This window comes from Martes martes (genome assembly GCF_963455335.1).
Source record: "Martes martes genome assembly, chromosome: 9".
In the NCBI taxonomy this organism is placed as follows: Eukaryota; Metazoa; Chordata; class Mammalia; order Carnivora; family Mustelidae; genus Martes; species Martes martes.
This window is the reverse complement of record NC_137896.1, coordinates 124293866-124317876: the sequence shown is the minus strand read 5'-3', so window position 1 is coordinate 124317876 and position 24011 is coordinate 124293866. Positions and strand designations below refer to the sequence as shown.

General features: G+C 59.8%; 1 protein-coding gene across 1 annotated transcript; it reads right to left on the bottom strand.

Annotated features, from left to right (window-relative positions):
* Nucleotides 1–718: 718 nt before the first annotated feature.
* SDC1 (syndecan 1) lies at nt 719–23497 on the bottom strand. Its single transcript, XM_080812943.1, has 5 exons — nt 23144–23497; nt 4601–4682; nt 3243–3715; nt 2291–2417; nt 719–2149 (listed from the first exon to the last, which is right to left on the bottom strand). The coding sequence occupies exons 1-5, from the start codon at nt 23207–23209 to the stop codon at nt 1980–1982; spliced, it is 918 nt and encodes a 305-aa protein (XP_080669069.1). The 5' UTR covers nt 23210–23497; the 3' UTR covers nt 719–1979.
* Nucleotides 23498–24011: the final 514 nt, after the last annotated feature.

Sequence of the window (24011 nt, the reverse complement as noted above, 5' to 3'; positions counted from 1 at the left end):
TGACAAGTGCCGTTTATTACAGTTACACGAACAGGCCCAGCCACAGGCTTGGCCTCATCCCAAGGATGAGCAGAGATGAGCAGTAACAGACCCTTCCCCACCCTTCTCCCCACACCCCTCCCCCCACCCCCCGGCGTGTCCGGTCACACACTCCGGACAGAAAGTCCCAGTACTGAGCGCAGGTTCCCTTCTCCTGGCGGCGCACCTCTCTGGGTCACAGACGGCCCCCACCCTGGAACAGCTGCAACGGTGTCAAATTAAACAGCCAAGCACAGGGGCTCCCAGGAGGGTCGCGCTGGGGGCCTCCGGTCCTGACGAAGGTGTGAGAGGAGGTCCGTCCAAGGTGTCTGAGAGGCAGGCCTTGGCTCCGGGGCGCTGCGGGGCCAGTGGCCTCCGCCGAAGGCTGGGCCGGAGGCGCCACGGCTTCTCCAGCCATTGAAGCGACAATGCTTCGAGCTTGGCAACAGAAATTTACATCAGGCCTTCTATAACCTTGGCTGGACTTACTGACCTCCAGAAGAACTTCAGCAAAGACCAAAAAATGAGAAGCAAAGCAACCAGAGGGGCTCTGGTCCCCAGAATCCCTCCTCATGGGAAAGACAGAGGCACAGAGTTTTGGGCCAAGTTTCCCGCTATCATCTGTGTTTAGAGAAAAAGCTGGTCACGTCCACGCGACCAACACAGAGAGAAGCAGCAAAGGCAGGAGAGTTCACGTGACTCCTTTATATTAAAGTTTATTACATTTGGAAAATCTACTGTACAGGGAAAAAACCCATTGGATTAAGTAGAGTTTTGCCAAAAGCAAAAGACTATCACTCTTTGGAACATTCCTGATTCCAGCCCAGGGCAGGGCCACAGAAGCACATCGAAGGGGAACCTGGTCCTGCGTGGAACAGCTCTGTGCCAGGTGTGCCCAGGCCCCTCACATCACCTTCCAGAAGCAGATGTCCCCCAGAGACATTTTCTGGGGCACCCAAGGCAGGGCTCAGTCTGCGGGAGACTCTCTGGGCCCACTGCCCCGTCTCCCGGCCCACAGTCCTCTCTCCTCGGTCCCCGGCCAGAGGTGCCAGGATTCCATTCTCCCCTGGCTCCTCTGCCTCACAGCAGCCTGGCCGCGGCGGCCCCACGGCCTCGGGCACGGATGCTCCAGCGGCGACTGCCCGTGGGCCGCCAGGATCAGCCAGCCCAGCCCAGCCCAGCCCAAGGGCCACCCGGCAGACGTTCCATACCCTGTTGCACACATGAGTGACAACTCAGAGACAACCCTCAAACTAGGCCTATTATGTTGTTTTCCCGATTTGGTTCTCCTAGTTTAAAAAACAAAAAAAAAAAACAAAACAACAACAAACAAAACAGAAAAGTCTGAACCCTGATGCTGTCTCCTTGCCATAGATGAGGGGAAGCAAGACGGGGTAACCGAATCAACTTACTTAACTTACCTCAGGAGTAACAAAGTCTACTGGGCTATGAACAGAGAAACTAGAGGAAACATGTGCAAAAACAAGTTGTATCTAAAGGCGACCCCCCCCAAAAACAATGGGAATCTGCTGGAGCTCCGAACTCCCCTCCCCACCCCTCGCCCCTCGGGGGGGGGGGGAGGAAACGCCCCCAGATCAGGGGTCTCTGCCGGCAAGTGCTACAGATGTACCCGCCGCCGGCCAGCAGACCCATTCAGGGCCAAAGCGGCAGGGTCCCCTTTCCCTCCAGAGTTGGGCCGGGGGAGGGGCTGCTCCAGGTTGGAGAAACTGAGTCAGGAGGAGGAGATGCCAGGTGCTGGCTATGGTGGAAAGGTCACGTGCGAGAAAGCCCCAGCGCCCAAGTCTCCAGGCAGAAGTCAGAGAAGCAGAGTCGAGAGCCCCCCGCGTGCCCGGAAGGGCAGGGCGCTGGGAGGGGGGCGTGGTGGCGGGGCCTGCAGTTCTTCACGGAAGAGGCAAGTGGGGGCCTAGCGAGTGGTAGGGGGAGGAGGGGCACGGTCCCCGTCAGGCGTAGAACTCCTCCTGCTTGCTGGGCTTCTGGTAGGCTCCGCCATTGGCTTGTTTGGGCTCCTCCAAGGAGTAGCTGCCCTCGTCCTTCTTCTTCATCCGGTAGAGCATGAAACCCACCAGGCACACGGCCAAGATGAGCCCCACGAGGCCTCCAGCGATGACCCCTGTGAGGGCAGGGAGGCCGGCTCAGCGTGGGTTAAGCAGCAGTCCCGCCGCACCAGGAGGGTCCCCCCAAGGCGGCCGTGGTCAGCCCCGCCCCAGGGACAAATACAGCCCACCCCACCCCCCAGCTGAGAGAAACTTACCTCCCAGCACTTCCTTCCTGTCCAGGAGGCCCTGTGAGGCCTCACGGTCCACTGGGGGTTGATTCCGCTCGTCCGGCTCCACCGCCGTCCCGGCCACGTTCTCCCCAGACAGGTCAAAGGTGAAGTCCTACGGGAGGCAGGGACAACCTCAGGCTGGGGTGGGCCACCTCTGGCAGCAGCATCCAGTTTTCTTTCCCAACCCAGAAGCAGCTCAGGCCTCCCTGGTCACCACTGCCACCGGCTCAGATGCACCCAACCCAGACCTCCTGGACCCCCAAAGCCTCTCATCCTATCACACCAGACCCCGGCTGGACTGTGGCAGAGACATCACAGCAAGTGAGACAAGGCACATGTATTTATATGAAAATAGACAGGGCGACACCTGGGTGGTTCAGTTAAGTTAAGTGTCCGCCTTCGGCTCAGGTCACGATCTCAGGGTCCTTGGATGGAACCCCGCATCGGGCTCTCTGCTCAGCGCCGAGTCTGCTTCCCCCTCTCTCTGCCCCTGCCCCCCACTTGTGTGTGCATGCACGTGCGCACCCTCTCTCTCTGTCCCTCTCTCTCTGATAAATAAAAATCTTTAAAAAGAAAAGAAATACTGTCATTTTAATGTAAAGTGTAAAGTTACCATGACTGCAAGACAGAAAGTCAGATCGAGTAGAATTTTTATACTCTCTTGCTTAAGTTTGGAAGACATCTCACAGGCAATCTTGAAGGACTTCTTTGCTCTGGTCTCCTATTTAGTCTGTCCTGCCCTGGGCCTGGCCCTGGAGGCAGGGGGAAGGTGGGACCTTGTGACCCTCTGTTCATGGCGGGGGATGGGACATGCTTACAGGACACAGGGTGCTGGGGGTGCCCGATGACTGAGCCGGAGTCCCTCAGCACCGTGCACCGCACGTGCCCAGCAGCCGGCACCCTGGAAACACAGATGACTACAGCGGGGGGCACTCACCTGCTCCCCAGAGCCCTCGCCTACTGGGAGCTGAGTGGACACTCCATCCTCTGCAGCCCTCTCGGTGGCAGAAGGACCTCTGTCCTCCACATGGGGAGTGTGAGGGTCGAGCTCTCTGGGTCCCGCCATGGGCTCACGGTGCTCAGGCTGCATGTCCCTGTGGGGATGGGAGGTGGCAGGCCCCGGGGCCGTGGTGGCTCTCACTGTCGAGGCCCGGTGAGTGGTCGGGTGCGGCGTGGTCTCACCGGGTGGGTGGGTGGTCTCCTTCTCCTGGTCGGTGAAGCCAGGCTCCACCTTGGCCAGGAGCACGGCCTCCCTCTCCTCGGGTGCCTCTCCCGTGGGCAGGACGGAGGTGGAGACGGTGGGGTTCTCTGCGCCAGTGGGCTCTGGAGCCGTGGGCACAGCTGTCAGGAGCACCACGTCCTTCCAGGTGGACGGGCTCTGCTGCGACAAGGTGATATCTGGCAGAGCACCTAGAGGCCCAGAAGCAGCTTGTTGGAGCAGGCAAGGCCCAGGACATCTAGACCAGCCAAGCTCCTGCAGGGGAAGGCCTGCCCAAAGACTCCCCGGCCGGCAGAGCAAACCCCTCCGTGGGAGAAACTCTGCTTTGGAAAATGGAAGAGGAAAGCTGCCCTCTTCTGCTGCACGTGCCTGGGGACAGCGTGGTGGCTCGAGCCACGACACACCAGGCCATCTGGGAAGGAAGCTTTCCTGCAGTGCAAAAGCCTGCTACCTGGGTGGGGGCATTCTCGGGAGCCTTGTCCCCCGCACACACACCTCTCTGGCCCCCTCCCTGTTCACCTGCCCTCTCCCCAGAAAGACCTAGCACACCCCCACCAAGAACAGAGACCTGTGTCCTACTTCCAGCTCTCAGGCCCCTACTTTGGCCACTTTCCCCACAGATGGCCTCAACCCTCTTCCAAAATCCTGCTCAAGAGCACCTCCTCTGGGAGGCCTCCCTGGTCGCCTCCCACTCAAGGACTTCACTCCCCCAGGGAAAGGGGAAATAGGAGAAGATACGGGAACATTTATGGAAGATCTACACCCCACCAGGCTCTGTGTTACCTTACAGCCCCCAACAATCTTATGAAGTCAAGATATATTCCCATTTTACAGATGAAGAAAGAGAGGCCCGGAGAAGTCCTCCTTTCCAAAGGTTGTCCAGAGAGTTAGGACGCTATGAGCCCAAGTCTGTCTCCAGCGGACAGCCCCCGGGGCCTTCTAGAAACCCAATACTCACTCCCCGCCAACCCACACATGCCTTCTCCTTGCAGCATGGACCTCATTCTCTTCCCTAACATCACCCCCCAGACCCTGCTGCCTGATGGCCACCTTGGGGGTCCCTTGTGTCAGCTCACCTGCACCCGAGCCAGAGAAGTTGTCAGAGTCATCCCCAGAGCCATCCTGATCTTCAGGGGGCACGTTTATGGCCACAGTTTGCTGGAAAAGGATACAAAAGGGTATGAGTGGAAGCTTGGCCAAGGCCCTGCTACTCTGGGGTCCCTGTCCTAGACAGCTGAACTCCCGCACCACACACACACACACACACACACAGCAAAGGAAAGAAACCATTGTGTGTGGCACCAGGACCCTCAGCTCGGGGCAGCCCTCTGGTCCCCCACACACCCCCGAATGCTATGATGACCCAGCCCTGCACCAGGTGCTGGGGGTACAAAAACATGCCAGAGAGGGCAGGGCCCTTACCCCAAGAAACTCAGCCTGGTAAGGGGGCCCTGGACCTCTTAGAAGAGCCACAGAAGATGTCATTACTGGGAACAGAGACTGTGGCCCCAATGGACCCCATCAGCTCAGCCTATACTGAAAATGGGGCCATTGGCCAGGGAGCTTCAGGGTCTAAGACTGGGGTTTTCTAGAGCCCTAGGAACAATCCCCCAGTAACCTGACTCCAGAGAGGCATGCAGGACACCAAGGTATGGACATCAAGGGTCTCAGGGGAAAGGTCAGGGATGGGCATGGGACATAGCCACATAGGACAGTCCCAGGCCTGGCCGTGCTCCCTCCCACACCAACGGGAAGGACTGGGCCCAGGCCCCCTTGGGGAAGCAAAGACAAGGTGCCCATTAGGCTAGGGACAGATGAGACTGATCTAGAAGAGGCCCAGCACTCAGGAGGCACCGACACACAGGCTATGGGCCTGGTAGGGACCCTGTGTGCAAACAGCAGTCCCAGGACACTGCCTGCGCAGTGCAGCTCCAAGTGGCTGCGGGGGCCAGAGGGTGACTCGCGAGGCAGGGGCTGCCGATGCAGGACTAGTGGGCAGGCCAGGAGGAGGCAAGACACACCACAGACAGCCCAGCAGGCTGCAGAGAAGCCTAGAGCCTGGTGATGTCGGGGTGTGGAGGGCTCCCCAACACTAGTTCCAGAACGTCAGTCGGAGAAGGGAAGACCCAATGGCTAGGTGGCAAGAAGGGTAGCTATGAGTGTCCTGTTCAGCAACAAGCCTTTGACCCAGATGAGTTCGTGACACCTCCATCTCTAGGGGTCCCCAAGGTCAGGGGCCCCCCCAAAACATGAATAAACAGGCAGAGCAGTACAGTTCAGAGCACACGGGGTAGGAGACTCCCTGCCCTTCGCCACTTACTAGCTGAGTGGCCCTGGGGACATCACTAAACCTCTTAGGGCCTCAGTTTCTCCATTTGTAAAATGGGGATAAGTAGTAGTATCTACGTTTCAGGCCTGCTACAAAAATTCAGAGGTTATGCACCGATAGCAGCCGCTGCTCTAACTCGGGGAGTGAGAGCTGCTCAGCATGGATAAGAGGATTCTGGTGCCTTCTGGGGGAGAGGTGGGATGGAGGTGGTGGGGTTACAGAAGAGAGGCAGGACAGAGCCAGGTCACAGGAGACCCAAGGCTGGGCTCCAGGCAATGAGGCCTCCTCAGCCCCAGAGGCCTCCCTGGGTCTTGGCCACAGGCCATGGGGTTTCACTCTTGGGTGGAGCAGAGCAAGGAAGAGACAGACAAGACCTTTGGCCTCCCTGAGGCCGCCTGGGGCACAGCTGGGCCAGGTGGAGGCTCCCCATCCAGACCCTCGGGTCAGAGGGACACTTCAGACACGTGTAGAAACCACCAGGCTAGAAATACCACTGAGCTTCCTCTGAAAGTGCAAAACCCAAATTCTACCTCTCCTCCCACCCCCCCCCCGAAAAAGGTTCTGGCCCGAGAAGGGCCCGTCTGGGCACTCGCGGCCCATTTACACCAACTGGCTTAGTCCCTGTCCTCTCCCCGCCCGAGGCCACTTCTGCCTACGCTGTCCCCAGGTGGTGCTCTCAACACCCGGCCCGTCTCCGCTGAGCTCACCTCCGCGAGGCCTGTACCTGCACCCGACGGGACCAAAGAATACCGCTCACCAGGCGGGCACCGAGCAGGCCCCCCGCCCCAACACGCCCCCACCCAGGCCCACAGCAGACGGCCACCCACAGGGCAGCGGGCATGGGTGCAGGGGGGAGACACAAGCATTCGGGGGTGGGTCAGGGCGCCAGCCAGAGCAGCCGCGGTGGCACCGAAACGAGGGCCAAATCTCCTGGCAGAAGCCGGAGTCTCGGGCCCAGGTGAGGGGAGGCCAACGGTGAGGAGGCGCAGCCTCTCACCTACCCAGAGAAGCCCCAACAGGTGAGCCCGTTTCCCAAGCACAGGCCCTCTTTCACCACCAGATAAGACTGTGAATCTGCCCAGTCCCTAAAAACAATTTGTTCCCTCAACTCCCTCTTGGCTTATCCCTGTGCGATCTTGTTTACACAACAAGCTCTTAAGCAAACGCTTTCTCTGCTGAAACCAGCTCCCTGACCTCGGGGCAGCCCCTCCCCTCTCAGGGCCAGGTCTCCAGCAGGGGAAGGGCTGCAGTGACCTCCTGATCCCCTCCTGCGGCGTGAACCTTAGTGAGGGCCTCCACTCCCTGGGGAGGCAATGAGCAGAAACTGCTGAGTTTGAACTTGGATCACTAGGTGCCAGATGACTGGCATTTTTGGGTGAGACTTCCGGTTTCACTTAGGCAGCTGTGCTAAGAGTCTGTGGCCAGCTGCCCCCAAGGCCTCCTGTGGGACTCTCCGCAGCCTTGTCTCCGCCTAGGGCCCCTCAGAGACCACCACGTGGCCACAGGTCAGGGCTGCTGGGGGACAGGTGAGTGGCCCAGCTCGGAACCCACCTCAAGTAGCCTGGGAAGGTAACGGCAGGCCAGCTCACGCCTTGGATGGGGCTCTTTAACCTCTGCAGAATCCTAGGAAGCTCAGCTTTTCCTCTAACACATCAAAATCCTTGTAGGAAGATCTAAACATCTGCACGTTCAGTTTGCCCAGAGGAAGGGCCAATCTGCTCCAGACCTTTAAGCCCAGCGGCCCAAGAGGCCAAAGCCAGGTTTGGCTCCAGTGGAGGGCACGGGTCATGGGGCAGACACATGGAGGCTGGGGGACAGGGAGTAGGAAAGGAACTTAGCCCACCTCCATCTCAGAGCTGCTGGCCACACCCGAGCTGCGTGGAAGGACTGAGAGAGGCGACCCGGGGTCAGGGCTCCAGCAGAGCAGAAAAGAGGTGGTATGAGAAACTGAGGCACTCTCGCACACTGGAAATACTTTCTATCCCTCTCCACCTTTACCCTTCTATTTGAGGCGGGCAGGCCTGAGATTAGCATCTTGCACAGATAAGGAACTGAAACAGACGAGGGCAGGGACTTGCCCAAGGCCATGGGCTGTGGCTGCACGTGCTCCCCTCACCTACCCAGCTCTCTCCCTCCCCTCCAGCCCCCAAAGACCCCCTGGCAGGCCCATCCGGTTTAAGCTGCCCATCTACGCTTCTGCAACACATAGACGAAGATGTCAATCTCGTCAACACAGCCGCCCCCGGCTCCAGAGCTACGGGATGAGAGTGTCACAGAGTAAGAATGCCTGACCCCTACCCCAGCAGCCAAGAGGACCAAGGTGCCAGCCCACGCATCACGGCTGCCAAGGGCTGGGAGTCTGCATGGGGCTGCTGCCTGCCATTCCCGAGAACAGATCGGGAGGGAGTCTGTGGGCGGAGGTCGGCAGAAGAGCCTCAAGAAGGCAGAGCCTCAAGCCAAGCCCAGCCGGCGCTCACCCCGCACTGGCCACAGACAGCGCCACCCTCCTGTGCAACCTCCACCCTGGCTGGCCGAGAGGAGTGCGACCGTGGGTCAGCAGCCCCCCAAGACATCTTGGGGCCAAGATGTCCATGGTAGCTCACAAGTCAAGACAGCAAGTGGACATCTGAGAGAGGTTCGAGGGAGGATGGCGGACCCCAGGGCTTCCAAGTCCGGACTCATGGAAGAGGATGCCTGTCCACCTGCTCCCTGGACTCCCACCCTCCGTCAGCTGCAGCCAACAGGTCCAAAGACTTGTGGTTTCCAAACGACAGGTTAGTGACCCTGAGTCACTAACCACATGTCACCGGCTGCCTGACTTAGTGATGGAGAACACGAAGCCTTTAGAAAGCATCACTGAGCTGCTCTTCAGCCAACACGTGGCTAAAAGTACAGTATGGTGTAAGGAGGTCACAGACTGATATTAAACAGGGTCCTTGACACCAACACTCAGGGGATCACCATCCGGGGCCTTTGGAGAGAAAAGATATGGTCTGGTCCTGGCAAGCTCCCAAGGCACACAGCCAGGAGCCCCACTTCAGGCTTCCAAACAGGTGGTTGGGGCACAGAGGGTGACCCTCCAGGGGACACTGAAGCTGGGCCTTGAAACTCCCCAGGCAGATCTGGAGACAATGCTCAGCCCCAAGTCACTAAGCTCGGCGACACGGGTACCTCAGGAATGTGGCAGGCATAGACAGCCCACAGAGAAGGAGGCTCAGGTATCCGTTGACCGTTATTTGTCCCAGTGGGATGATGAAGCCAGGGCTGCTGTGATAGGACCAAGTCACGGAGTCCACAGCCCTCCTGGTCTCAAGGCAGCCAGAGCTAAAGGGGCTGGCGGCAGTGTTTCGTCGGCAGCCAGCCGTGGCGCTGGCTCTGGGGCTGTTGACTGGAGGGCCCCCAACTTGCTCCAGGAGCCCAGCTGTGGGGCCAAACGCAACACGGGCCCCACACTCCTGCCAGGACAAACACCCACTGTTCCCACCCACTGAGATCCCCCGGGGCAACAGACACTCTGAGGAGGATTAAGAGATTCATAGTTTCTTTATGAATTGTTACTCCCTCAGTTTCTTGGTCAGATCTATGGAACTAAGGGAATGGGCAGATCCCTCCCACCCCCCCCCACACACACACCTACAGTTCGTAACTCTTGGGTCCTGAGATCTCAGAGCTATAGCACCCCAGCCTTCGAACCCCACCTATGCATCAAGATGCCAAACTGACCCAAGGGGACACCCAAACCATCGCCTTTGGCCAGGCCCGGGGCTCTCTTTCTCAGGATCCCGAGAATCACCAGGAGACAGTCAGAGACGAAGTCTTCTGGGCACTATCCCTGAGGCTGACTCAGTGGGTCTGGGGCAAAGGCCCAGGACTCTGATAGCGAACAAAGTCCCCACTGGAGTAGGGATGCAGCCTATTCCTGGAGAACACTAATCTGAACAGGACAACATCTAGCCCGGAGTTGCCCAGGGCCTGGGTGCCGGGGAAGGCAAACCCCTAGAAGGTCCCAAGACCCTCGCTCTGGTCATCTTCAAGGAGGAGGTCCCAAACAGCAACAGGGCCCCATAAACAAGCCCTAGTGGCAAAGAGATCCAAGATGACTCTGGAACATTCTCTGTGTTTCTGATGCAGCCACTCTCCACAAACAGTGCACCACAGTGCCTGCCTGGTCCGCGAAAGGGCCTCACCGTGGAGCTGAGGAAACCCTGAACTTGGGAGGCACGGGCCCTCTGGCTGCTCACAACACGAGCAGCCCGCCCTGCCGGCCCCGGGGCTGCCAACCCCCCCCCCCCCCCAGCGGGATCTCAGGCCTCAGGCACTGACCCGGCAGGAGGAGCGGGGTCTCTCGGGCGGCCCACTGAGGTGGGGAACAGGGGCTGCTGAGCTCCCCTGCAGTCTTTCAGGGGCATCTGCTTTCCCAGGATGGTGGGGGAGGATGGGGTGAGAGACGGGGAGGGGGTGGCGGGAAGAGAATGTTGTGGAACACGCAGCCCCACTTCTATGGCTCACCCAACACCCTGGGGCCCTACTTTCCTCATCCGGGACACCACCTGTACCCCCTCCTTTAGCACCTGGGCAACGGACCCGACAGGCCAGGCAGGTCAAACCCAAAGCACCTTGGATCCGGGGTCTCAGGGAAATCACCAGAGCCAGGGTTGCGGGGAGAGGGGAGCCTGACCAGGGTGGCTGCCCCGGGGTGTGTCTAGCCCTACTGCTCCCCTGCTGGGTGACCTGGGCAGCTCTCTGCCTCTCTCCAGACAACAGAAGGGGCCGGGCTAGAGTCCCCCAAGCTCCTTTAGTGCTCTGACAGGCTAGGCTGGGACATGGGAGCAGCAGCCCCAGCTCCTTGTCAGCGGTTGACACGGTGGCCCCAGATTGCCACACCGGGGTTTGTAGGAGGGGCAGGACAACCGGCCAGGGCCCAGGAAGACACCGGGCTCCCTCCTGCCCCAGGCTATCCCAGTGGTGGCACATAAATCACTTTCTCTCCGGAGGCTTCTTTCCTACCTTGGGAGCTGCCGGGGAGACGTGCTTATGACACTGAGAGGCACCAGTCTCCCAGCTTTGGCCTCAAGACCCTGAAACCTGCCCCCATTGAAGACACTCCCAGGAGGTGGGGGCCCCACCAGAGCCTCAGAGCCACCCCAGCATTTCCGGCCTGACAGGCACCGTGATTTATCAGCTCAGTGTCTCTCTACCAGAACCAGGTCAAGCCGGGACTTGCAGAGGGCATGACAGGCTTGGCCTAGGGCGGCAGGGGCCCGGGCAGCAGCAGCTGGGTGACAGGGGACTTACTCTGCCCTCAGCCTGAGCAGCCATGAGGGCACCCAGGCCCAAACCCCCATCGGCACTTCTACCAGGAGGAGCACCTTTCAGGGGACTTCCCACGCGTGTACCCTTCCCCCCACTCACACACACAACCCACCTGACCTGTCCCCAGCCTGCCACTCAGACACAGGCCTCACCACGTGGGGGGTTCCAGGGCAGGGCATGTCCATACCGGCCTTGGAAACACCCACCCACCCCCGCCCCGCCCCGTGGTAGCATTTCCCACAACACTAACGTTGGGCTTTCCAAATGGAAACCTTAGGTCAAGGTCGCAGCGCCCTTTGCCCTGGTGCATTCTGCCTATGTCAAGTACCCAGGGAAGACAAGGCTGCATTGAGGGAGGGAGGATCCTGGCAGCCAGCCCCAGGCCCGATACCCAAGCCAGGTGAGAGCTGCCACCGGCACCCCCAGACCCACCCCTCCCCGGAGCTGGCGCCTGCCTCACGGCCCACGTGCTGGGACTCGTCTCAGAACAGGCCCAGCTGAGGGCTGGGTGTGGGGCCTCGGAGCTGGAAGACCAGTTCCTCAGCTTCCTGCCCCCCCAACCCTGCCCTCGAGCGCCCCAGGCTGGGCATTGAGCAAGGCTGCCCAGCCTGGCCCTGCCAGCCTTTGTGGCCAGGGCTGCCCCGGGAGCCAGACAAGGGACGGCCAGGGGAAAGTGACCAAACCCAACACCAGGAAAACCTGGTTATAGCCTGGGCTCTGTTCCCAACTTACTGGATGACCTTGGAAAACACGCTGTTTCCAGTTCCCCATCTGTCCAACGAGTGACGGCAAGGGGGCTCCTAGTTCCCAGTCTAAGGCTGGGAGGTCGAGACCCGCCCTCAAGCGGCAGGCAGGTGCAGCAGCCGCAGCCGACCGCCCACCTGAGGGGTGTACCACAAACACGGTGCTTAGAGGGCAGAGGACCCACTGTGGCTCGTGGGGGTAAGGGTGCTTGATCACAGGGCCTCAAGGTCATTGCTCTCAGCTTCCTGAGAAGGGTTATGGACCAGGCACGATGCTGGAGATGTCCCAAACCAAGGGGACTCTGGGATGGCAACTGGCAACCCATGAGGACAGAGGGAGCGGCTAAGGCCTCCAGAGCCTTGTCCCTCCCCGACCCTGGCTATCCAAACAAGACAGCGAAAACCAGAAGCTCGGTGTAGGGTTCCCCACCGGCCCTCATGGGGGCCCCTTGCACTCCTCTCTAGCTGATTAACCCCCAGGTTCCACCAGGCTTGGGGGCTTGACACCTCTGGCACACGGGCCTCTAGAGACAACCCCCTCCCCCCAACCGCTCTAAATAAAGTATCCTCAAGTTTCACAGAGGCAGAAACTTGTAGCTTTGGACACACCTGCAACCAGTCAGGGCTCCAGCTGTGTATGCAGGGAAGGGGAGCTCTTCTTCACCCATTTACCCCATTGGTGTCCCTGCTATTGCAGAGTATCCCCATTAAAATGCCTCTGGGAAGGCTATCCGGTGCTAGTCATTCACACTAGAGTATAAAGCAGCTCTATAAGGGAGATGTGCTCATTCTGGAAGTGAGGCACTGTGGGTGGGTAGGCGCTATGGAGGATGGGAAAGGTTACAAAAGAGAGGCTGGGAGATGCCAAGAACAAATTTTTTAACCTGTGTCAGAATGTGGTTGCCAGCCAACCCCACACCTAAGAAAGACTAACTTCTCTTTGTTACCACTTTGAGCTACAGACATGGCTTCTCCTCCCAAGCAGAAGAATGGGCTAGCCTGGGAACCTGCCTCTGGAATAAAGTACAATTCAGACTGATTAGGCACTGAGGCTGCTAGGAGCCCAGACAAAGACACAGGAAGGGCAAAGTGTCCTTGAAGGAGTCCCACAGGGGTACCACCGCGAAGCGGAACTGGGAGTTTGGGGCATAAGCAAGATGCGGCAGAATCTTCCATGAAGACCAGGTCTGAATAGGCTGAGCTTGCTCCCCAGGTGACTGGGGGGTTCCCACCTCCACAGAAGCAGAGTAGCCTGGGTCCCTTGACCGTCAGCCTACCATCCGCCAGGGCCTTCTTGATGGCTGGAAGGCCCAATGAGCCTCAAACGCCCAGCCTTGAGCTCCCAGGCACTAGCAGCACCGGCGCACAGTAGGTCCTAAGGCAGCTGAGGGAGACTGGATGCAGCCCCAGTCTTAGGAGCTCGGAGGCACCCAGGAGGCACCCAGGAGGGGGAGTAGCCCTAAAACCATCCCCAGGGCTCAAGGACAGTCAGGGGTCGCAGTAAGAATCTCGGGCTTTAACCTGCGCTGGGGGTTACTCGACAAACAGAAATACCTGAATTAGGCCTTAGGGGAAAAAAATAGTTATGACAGCTAATATTTATTGTGTACTCTGTGCCTGGCACTGATCTAAGCACTTTAGCTGAATTAATTAATCTTCATAATAACCTTAGATTCTAGTACCATAGTCATCCTCCGGATAAAGAAACTGAGGCAAAGGGGACAAGTCCTTAGGCCCAGGGCACACAGCCAATGAAGGGCCAGGGGGAGGGCCTACGGGCAGGCAGGCCAGCAGGCATGCTGTGAGCCGCCCTTCAGTGAGGACCACGTGGCTCCCTTGCCCTCAGGAAGAAGGAGCCATCGTTTCCATGGGACGTGGCAAAGGGGAAAGTGCAGAAGGAAGGACCGGAGTGGGGCCCTTTCCCCCAACATCCTGCGGCCCAGCCTAGCCCAGCTCCCTCTCCTGGGCGACCTTAAGTCTGCAGATCTAGGGACAAGCCACTCTCCCCCCACAGTCTGGGGGTCCCTGCTTAGCTGGCCTGCGCCCCTACCCAGGTGCCCTGGTGTCCGGCCTCCTCGCACCACCCACCGGCTCAGCCCACACCTCCTTGGGGTCAGGAGCCTGCCCCTGGCAGAGACTCGGGCACAGGTGAGCAGAGTCTGGCCTTGCGAGGGAAGTTCCAATTTCCAAGAAGGAACAAAACCCCTGTTTTCAGACCCTACAGTATCAGCACACGGGAGGAAGACCAGCCGGCCACTCTCAAGAAGGGACAACACACCCGGACAGGTCAGACAGCCAGCAGGGGGTCTCCCCAGGGCACCCCCTCCACAGAGTCAGCCCCCAAACTCCCCTAGACTTCCTCTGAGCCCAGGCAAGGAAGGGGCTCTCACTCATGCCACATATATTACTTCCTGGGATCTTGTCCAAAGCCCTCTGAGGCAGATGAAAACCCCCAATTTACAGAAGTGTAAACTGAGGCTTAGGGGCAGGTGAAGAAACAGGCCGGAGGTACCGAGGGAGCCTGGTAATGATGGAGCCTGGTAACTCCATGTCCAGTGCTCGTCTCAGCCTCCACAGGTCGCCTCTCCCTGCTCCAGTCCCTGGGCACGCTCACCTATGCCCACTAGCCCACCAGTTCTAGACCCCACCGGGCCTGCCCAGCCCCAGAGCGTCAGGACCCCAGAACCCACCCCAAAGGTAGACAGACCCAAACAATCAGGCTCAGGCTGCTGCTGTCACACTGGGGGAAAGGTAGACCAGGATGTCCCTTGGACGCCCAGCCCCTAGGTGGAAGGATGGCCCTGTTCAGCAGAGGTGGGGGCGGGGGGCGGGTTAAGGTCACAGGTTCTCTGTTCCTCACACAATTCCCAGGATGAGGACCCAGACCTCAGGGCCTTCCCAGGACCTTACAACAACCAGGATGACCCCAGGAAAACACTGCAACTTCGCTCCTCCCCCCGACCTCCCCCACCCCATACCCCCAGATGCCTGCTGGGGGTGGGGAGAGGAGGCAGGGGCAGAGTCTGAGGAGCTCCCTTGCACAGATGGCCCATTCTCCTAGCCCAGCCCACAGCCCGCAGGCCCTGGCCAGCCTGGAGGTCTCGCTGCCCTGACAGTCCCCACAAGGCACCCTGGAGGAGGTGCGGTCCCCACAGACAGCAGGGCCGCACCCCTGCGGTTCTCTCTGGGAGAAGGTGGAGTGACGTCAGCCTCTGCCAGTCTCGGAGGCCTCCCAAAACACCTGCAGCCTGCGGCCCTGCGAGCCCAAACCTGATCACACATCCGTCGGGGACACTCGCCAGAGATGGGACTCCAAGGCCCGGGACAGTCCCCTGGGCAGCAGGGACGCTGACAAGCCATGGAGAGAAGAGCCGGTGCTGCCGACACAGTCCAGGCCCCAAGCAGGCCGGCGAGGCCCCGAACATCAGCGGCCACGGTGGGGCAAGGGGCGCGGACACAGCCGTCCTTGAGTCCCCCAGGGCCGCCCGCTGTCATTACTTGCTCGGTCTGGGGCGGATGAGCACACCTTGGCCCTGCAGAAGGCCCCTCTTTACCTCCCCACCTTCCACCCACGCAAGGCCAGAGGGCCACCAAGGAGGGCAGGTGTGGCCACAGAAAGTGCCGGGCAGCCCTAAGTGGGAAAGACGAATTCAACGTGGTTGTGATGGGACAGGACTCTTAACACCGCCGGAGATCACAGTGCCCGTGAATGGTCCCGGAGCAGGACTGGCAGCCTCGGCCACCCCTACTGCCCTCAGCAGGGCACCACCCTCCCTCGTACTTCCCGTGGCCAGAAAATGACCTGCGAGCTGCGGTCTGAGCTCCTGACTAGATACCGCTGAGGGACTCTGGGAGGAACCTTGTCCCAGTGAAGGATCTTTACTGTCACGGCCCCTCTGGCCCGTCTGCACAGATCAAGCCTCCTGTCTGGTCCCAGTCATGGCCACCCTCTCTTGCGTGGGCCCCCCGATCAGGTGTAGACCACTCCACACCTGCACGGGGCTGTGTACATGGCAGGTGCCCAGGCTCTGGGCTTTAGATCTGGTCAAGTCAGGAAGGGCTCAGGACCCTCAGGGACCGAGGCAGCGGGAACAGAGGTAGGCCCCGCCCCCAGTCCCGTGACCCAGCAGGACATCATGAACACCCCAATGCGTGATGGTCACCGGCTTCTTTGCCCCCTCCTTCCATTTCACAGATGGGCTCACTGAGGCCAAGACAGGCCCTTGCACAAAGTCACTCCGCAGCAAAGAGGAGGGCCAGGGTTGGAAGCCAGGCAAGCAGAGCCTTATTCAGCCGCGCTGGGCTGTTCCCCATCCCGTGCCTGGCTCATCGTGGGCTCGTGGTCAAGACTGGTTGGGTGAGTGTCAGGGGAGGATCTGTGGGCCTGGCACCATGACTCAGCTGACAAGTGGAGCGATAAACACGCCCGCCTGCCCCACTGCCCCAACCTGCCCGACGGGGCTTCCGTTCTTGCCGATGAACGGACCTGGGGCACGGGGCCAGGATGCCTGGGTGTGTGCACAGAACATCACCAAGTCTGACCTTGCCCAGGGTCCCCTGTCCACCTCTGGTTCCCACTCTGAGCTCTAAGTCCATCTCCTCCAAGCAGCCTGCCCGGCCCTCCACAGAGGACCTCTCAGGCAGTGAGTGTCCCTTCAAGGCCCCAGAAGAATAACAGCAGAGGACCTCAAACCCCTGCCATGTCCCCCACTGCCACCTTCACCGTCCCCAGGACAAGGTCCCTCTGCAAACACGTGACCATCAGAGCGAAAGATGGGGAACAAAACCCCTTGAGCAGATGGGAGAACTGAGGCACAGAGACGGAAAGCCCTGCGCAGGCCAGTCAGAGGCTAAACCAGGACTAGGAAGGACAAGTGTCCTGGCTGCCCTTTTCTCTAGGAAGAACTTCCAAAGACTTCTAACGCCAGCGACAGAGGAGCATCAAGAGTTGTAGCTAAAGAGGGAAAAGCCCACCAGAAAAGGAGAGGAAGACCACTTGCTAGCCTCTGGAGAGGAAGCTGTAGACAGGTGGGAACCAGGTTCCCCCCGAAACAGACTGCGGCCTACCCAGTAGAAAGGCCCATTGAGGAAACAGAGTCAGGATGCCCCAAGCAAAGCTTAGGTTTGGCTTCAACCCACGCTGCGTGTCCACTATCCCACCCCCTGTGTACACGCACACATGCACGCACGCACGCAGCCTGGTGGGGGGAGTCACAGGAGTTTTCCCAGCACTGAAGGCTAGAGGAGAAGCAGCCTCCACATACGACCAAGCAGCCCTTAGAGCCATAAACAGAGGCCAGGAGGAGAGAGACCTCCAAAGAGTTCCAGGGGCAGAAGGGGGTGCATCTGGAAGCTTCCAACCTCATGAGTCAAGGAAACACCAGTGGGCAGACGACTGGGTCGGGGAGCAGGTCCAGCCACCAGCCTTCCCCTCTCCTGGCCTGTGGTCCCAAGCCCCAAGGCTGCCCACTGTACTCCCCTCCCCCATAAGCCTGCCTCCCCGAGCTTGCGCCCCTCCAGACACCCTGGCTCCCCAGACCTGCAAAGCAGGACAGGAAGCAGGACACTTTCCAGAGGAAGCTTAGCCCACCTCCCCTCAGGCCACCCCCCATCACCGGCTCACTCCTCTGGGTCCCAGAGCACTGAGCTGACCAGATGACCCTGTCTCGGGCCCAGAAATACCGGAGAACTTCTGGAGCCTACTCCCCTCCCAGCGTAAGCTTCGTGAGGCCAGGACAAAGCCGTGCCGTCACGCAGACAGAGCTGGCCGTCCCAGAGGCTGTGTGGGATGCTGCCCGTGTCTTGAAGTCACAGTTGCTGAGGTGACCGTGGGGCACACGGTCTGGCCTTTGCGGCCTCAAATGGGCCTCCTTGTGTTGAGGGATACTGCCTGCCCTTCCTCGGCACTCCCCAGCCCACTTGGAGGGAGGTTCCAGAAGGCACACTCCCATCTAAAGCCCCACGTCTGCTGGAACAGCTGAGAGGGAAATGACACCGTGCTGAGTCTGTTCCAGGGCGCAGGGACCTGGCGCCAAAAGCCTTCTTTCCACAGACTCCCTTAATCCCATTCCTTCTCTCTAGACACACTTAGGCAGGCCCTCGGGGTGGGGGGTGGGGGTAGTGGGTAGCTTTTAACCCACGACTCCAAGACTGGTTGTTGAAAAGAAGGAAGAAATCAGGAAATCGTTCGTTCTGTAAAACTAGCAAGGTTCCGGGACCAGAAAGCACTGAATGACCATTTCTTCACAGGGCTGCTCCTGCGGCGAGAGCAGGAGCTGGAGGGGGCCAGCACGGGAGCCCAACCCAGGAGCCAGGAGTCCTGGGTGTCCGGTCACCTGGCTGGTACCATGGTGTCTGCCTCCCAAGCTTAAAAATGGGTCTACTAATTCCAAAAACTTTTCCCCAGTGCCTAAGATGAAAAGTCCGTGGAGACCGGCTGCTGCCCTGGGGACAAACACACTGGCACCATCCAAACATGGGGACAGTCGCCCCATCAGGCCACTCTGCACCAAGCCAAGGATGTAGGGTCCCTTCATGGGCATCAGACCTGGGAGCACGTCCTACCCTGCTCTCCTGGGTCCCACCGTTTCCTGACTGAGGCTCCTGGGAGCAACTCTTGCCTGTCCCTAAGCCGTGGGCTGAACCCAACCCAGGCCCAGGATGTTGCCAATGCTCAGGGTTCTCCTAAAGGCACCGTTCAGGCCAGCTCTGTCCAGCGCAATGCCCTCTCCATCCAAAGCATGTCTACGCACAGTTCTCTGAGATAGAACAGCAATCACCCATAGGGCCCTGCAAGTGTCAGGCAGCCTCCTCTACTGGGCTTCACTGGGGAGAAGTCAGAGTCCAGCAACTCACTCATGCCATACACATAATGGCCCCACATCTGTACAAATCCTGCTTCTTCCACACTGGCCTCTTGGAGGGGCTCACTTCTAGAGGCCTCATCCACAAAACGAGGACAATGACGTATCTCGTAAAGGTTTGGGTAAAAATGAAATAAGAATGTAAGGGAAGCAGTGAGCGCTTGACAGCAGGCATTCAAACAAAGGGCCCTGTAATCCTATCCACAGCTCCCTTCTCCTCCGGCACTTTCACTTCCAAACACTTTCAAGTGCTCATTATGAAATGAACACGCAAACGACAGAAAGAGGACAGGGAGAACAGGTATGATGTCCGCTTTTCAGAGGACACCAAGACTTGGAAGTGAAGTGACTCACCCAAGATTACACGGTGAATCAGTGGCAGGGTTGAGACTCGGTCCTGGGGCTCTACTTAATCCAAAGCTGTTTGTGGCCTGAGACAGAGACAGGACTCATGCTGAGAATAAGGGCCCTTCCGATTACGAGTTACAAGAAGTTAGCCTCGCCTGGTCCAGGCTACCTCTGTGACTAGCGAGTCGCTTATAACTCAAGCCAGATGGGGGAACTCACAACATGGGGGTCATTAGGGGCCTCCTTCCAGAGGTCATCCACACCTGTTCACCGAGGGAGCCTTAAGCACGTCCCTTGACAGCCTTTGTTATTCTAGGTACCGTCAGGGGTACTGTAGAGGTCCCAGCTGGGCCCATGAAGGCGCAAAGTGCACATGTCACGGATCACAAACATGGCTCACAATCAAAACTCTCAGCGCGGAAAACTCGTCGTCTGAGAAATGGTTCTCCCGACTCTGATTAGTGTCTTAGCACTGCTGGAGAAAAGTGCAAGTTAGAACCGAACAGAAAAGCTGCTGGCTGCACTTACACGACCACGACTGTCACCTCGGGCTGCTATCAGAGATGGTGAAAGAGGAAGAACAAGCCAGAATTCAAAAGGTACCAACCGGGGGCACCCCGCACAGGAGGCAAAGTAGTCTTGGGAGCTCAACAACCCAGGAGATTAAATGCCTAACGTAACACAGTGACAAGTGAGGACCGTGGCCTCCCCGGATTAGATTATGCTTTGTATCCTTCTGTTACTAAAGGAAGGAAAATACACTGCAGACAGTCCTGCCCAAAGTAAGAATACTTCTGAGGCTAATGTGGATTCTTAGCTCACTAAGGAAACCTGGATACCAAGGATACCTCATTCCCAAGGGATTTCAGGATCCAAAATTTGGCAATAGGAAACAGTCCTCTATAAAAAAAATACTACAAAATTCAAGCTTTTCACTTCTTTCTAATTCTTTCCAGGCCTCTCTCCTCTCTCAACCATCTCCCACCAGCCTTGGTTAATGAGGTTTTATTGGAACCCACCATGAGCCACAGGTAGAGGCGAAAACCAGCTCCACCCTCCTGGAAGAGCTGAAGCCAGGAGTGACATCACCTCTAGAAGGCTCCGAGCCCAGGAGGAGGCAGCTAAGGCCTCTCCCACCCCCCACCCACTCTGCCATGCCTTTGGGAAATGTCTCTACTGGCCCCCATAATTAGGGCAAAAAGGGATTTTATGCCTTTCAAGAAAGAGAAAAGGGAAGGAGAGAAAAACAACAAGTAACTATTCCAGAACAAGCAATTTTCCTGGCATGGAAGAAACAAAAGACCAGGGGAAACACACACTCAGAAGCCTTTTTAGGCAAACCTGTTCTTGTCTCTCGGGAGTGGTATCGAGCAACCTTCTGCCCTAGCAGACTTCCCTTGTCCATTCAAAGTCAGGTGCCCAGGATCACACCCTACCTCACTGGTCCCCAGGGGGGTTCTGACCTGCTTTCCCACTGGGACCAAAGTGAACCCTGGGAGAAGACCAGATGTCTGCAACCTGTAGACACCGCCTCCTATTTTAGGCAAACCCCACTGCCTTACTTCTTTTAGGAAGGGGGGAGGGGCGGATACTTTATGCCACTTTATGTCCCCACTTTTAACCCAACACGGACATCCACTGTAAAAGGAAAAAGCAGGGCTGGGCAAGAGAAAACACGCTACACTTTATAAAAGAAAAAAGAAAACCTGAACTCCAAGCCAAGGTCTGACTCCAAAGCTTAGTGCTTTCAGGCTCCACTCAGCCACCAGCTCCAGGAAGCCCTCCCACCAGCACATTCTAAGGAGACTCCCTCCTTTCATCCTTTCCCCCTTGAGACACAACTGCCTCCCAGTCCTGTGTCTCCCTCTGTATTGTTTCAAAGTTTCTAGGCAAGACATAATGCCTCCTCCTGCAGCATCTGCCCTTACCCAGGACACAGGAGACTGGGAAACACGCTCCACGGAGAACCTCAGATCCCATGCACTTCCCCCAGGTCAACAGACACCTGGGATCCCAGCTCAGGAGAATGCCAGCCCCAACCAAGGCGGGCAAAAGAACCACCACCCACACTCCCCCCGATTCTGCTGGAAATAGGTGGAGAACCCCACCTCAGCAATCTTTGCTGAGGCCCCATCTTGGACCTGGAGAGAGTGCAGCAGCGAGGTAAGGCCAGAAGGGGCCACGGAAGTAAGCCACACACCTCCACTCTCTTCTCCCGAATATTAACTATGATTCAAGGCACCAACTGAATCCCACAGAAACTGCAACCCTGAAGAGAGAAGAAGCCAGATGCCAACTTCCTGGACCTGAAAGCCAGGAATGCACCGGAGACGGAGTTCAGAAATGCCATCAGTCCCCATGGCTCCCTCAGATTTGGCACCCTCGGCCCCCCACCTCCAACTCATCAGCAATTCAAGAAGCATCGGGGACCCTACTCTTCAAAATACTTCCAGAAACAACAATCGCCTGGAAAGCAGGGAGGGCTCTTCCCAGATGAGCCTGGGAAACACCTCACCTGAGCCAGACCCTGTAAAATACCCGCCAGCTCTCAGTAGCTGGTAGTTTCTATCATTGTAGAGGGACCCGCTTCCAGACGGTCGGCGTTGCCGAGACTTGCGCAGATGCCACATTACCAGGGGAAGACCCGGCACCTCCCCCCACCCGCCCCCCCTTCACCCGGCCGCGATCCTTCTCTACCCACGTGCCTCCCTTACCAAGAGCTAGGGAAGTCGAGCGGTCCAGATGTGGCGAGAGACCGCCACTTCCGGAAGGGGAAGAGTCCCCCCCCCACCCCGCTCCGTCCGCACCTCCCCTCTCCATCCCCGGGGATGGCCGAGCCAGCCCGCGGGGAGGGCCCCGGGACCCCTGCAGCGGGCGTGGGGGCTGGGAGTGGACGTGGACGCCCGGCGGCCAGCGCTGACACCTGGCGGCCGCCCGCGTCCTGGCCCACGGCAGGGCCGGCGCGGCGGGGCGGTTCCCAGGAAAGGGTTACAGGGGCCGAGAACAAAGCGCCCCCATTGGGGAAGGCGGGCTAGCGGACGCCGCGGGGGCGGGAGATCACTTTCTGGGGGCCCTCGGGATGCTCTAGGTCGGCCAGGTCCCTCTTTAAAGGGGGACCCACCCCCTCGCCAAAGGTGGACTCTGGAGTCCTACCCGAAGGCCTCCTCCTTCAGCCACGGGCTCCACATTTGTCCCTCTTTCCCCTCGGCTCCACTGGGCGGGCCAAGGGACCCGCCTTCCCTCCGCGCGGCTCCAGCACAAAGCCAGGCCGGGGGAGGGGAAGAGCCATTCCGGGGTCCACTCGCGTGGAAGCCGCAGTCCGCGCCGGCCGTGCCCGGCTCCGCACGCGCCCCTCCGCGGGCAGCACAACTTCAGCACAACGAAGTTGGGTTCCTGCGGGGCTCTGATGTTCGGGGGCCAACTTCCCGGAACCTTCCGCTGCCAGCTCGGCCCCGCTCCCTTTGGGCAGCCGACTGGAAGCCGAGGGCCCCACCTCCGCCGCCACCGCGACCCCCGCGCAGCCCTGGCCCCGGCTCCTCTGCCAGCGCGCCGGCCCCGCTGCGCCCAAACTCGTCTCCGCCGAAGGGGCTGGGCGCCCGGGCTCGGCGAGTCCGCTTTAAATTAGGCTCTGCGGGCGGGGCGTCGTGGCCGCGGTCACTGGATCTTCTCAGGTCGCCGGCGGAGCGGAGGGGAGCCTGTGACCCCGGCGCCGCCGCACGCTGGCGGGCTCCGACCCATGTGGAGCGGGTTCACATAATTGAGCGCGGGGCACCGGCGCAGGCTCCTCTCCACGGGACGCCCGAGCCCCCGGCCCTTGGCGGCGGAACCCGCGCGGCGCCCACCGACGGCGGAGGCAATTGAGGCGGAAGCCCGGGTTTCGCGGTCACGGTCCCGGGCCGGCCCGGCTAGCGCGGGAAGGAAAGTCCCCGCTTCCCCTCCCCCTCCACGTGCCGCCGGCTGCATCGGCGGGTCTGCAAGCACCGGCTTCCCGCCGCTCCCTGCCCGGCCCCGGGCCGCACTCACCGGGAGAGCCGGCTGCAGGCGCAGCGCCAGCGCGCACAGCCAGAGCCAGAGCGCCGCACGCCTCATGCTGCCCGGACCGGCGGCGGGAGCGCGGCAGGCTGCGGGGATCGGGGCGGCGCCGCGCGGCACGGACTGCTCCGGGCTCCTGGCCGGCTCCGCCGGGTCGTTGCGCTCAGCACCCTCGGGCGCTGCCCCGCGCACAGCTGTCTACCGCGAGGGCTGCGGGACCCGTCGGCTACAGTCCGCTCTCTGCCGCTGGATTCCTCTCCGCTCGCCTCCCGCCAGCACCTCTCCCGCCGAGCTCCGCCTTATAATAAACCCACAGGCCCTTAGCCGTTGCAAAAACTAGCCCCCCACCCCCAGCTCGCCAGGTCTCCGGGCCAGCCCCAGTCCCCACCCCCTAGGACCCCGCCCCCTGAGCCACTCGGCCCGGCCTCCTTGCAACGCCCCACCCCCGGCGCCCTGGCCCCGCCCCCTGCCCCGCCCCCCTCTCGCTCCGCGAAGCAGGAGAACCTCGCCTTCCTCCGGAGCTGTGGTCCCCCACAGGCTGTTGTGCCGGGCGTTTCAGCTCTGCTGCTCCTGGGTGGCGGGGCCCGGGACGCACCCCCTTCCGCCCCAGCCCAGTGTAGTGGGGCGCTGTCCGGGAGAGGGGCGGGAGAGGCGGGCGTCGGTCTCCGACCGTGAGCGCCAGTCTGCAGCGCCCTCTGGGCGTGGGCACCGAGCGTCCTCCAGGTGCGTTAGACTCCCCAGACCCCGGCAGCGGGAACATTTTCGGGCTGTGCGGGGCCTCGGGGTGATGGGGCCTTAAACCGATGGAGCCCTCCCCCAACTTCTGGTCCGGCTTCGGAAGGGGTCCCAGCGTCCGCAC

Excerpts from the sequence above, each read along its gene's own strand:
- SDC1 (XM_080812943.1), bottom strand. The coding sequence starts at position 23,209 with ATGAGGCGTGCGGCGCTCTGGCTCTGGCTGTGCGCGCTGGCGCTGCGC. Across the intron at positions 4,683-23,143 it reads GCCTGCAGCCGGCTCTCCCG|CAAACTGTGGCCATAAACGT; the intron begins GTGAGTGCGGCC and ends ATCCTTTTCCAG. Across the intron at positions 3,716-4,600 it reads CTTCTCTGGCTCGGGTGCAG|GTGCTCTGCCAGATATCACC; the intron begins GTGAGCTGACAC and ends CTGGGCCTCTAG.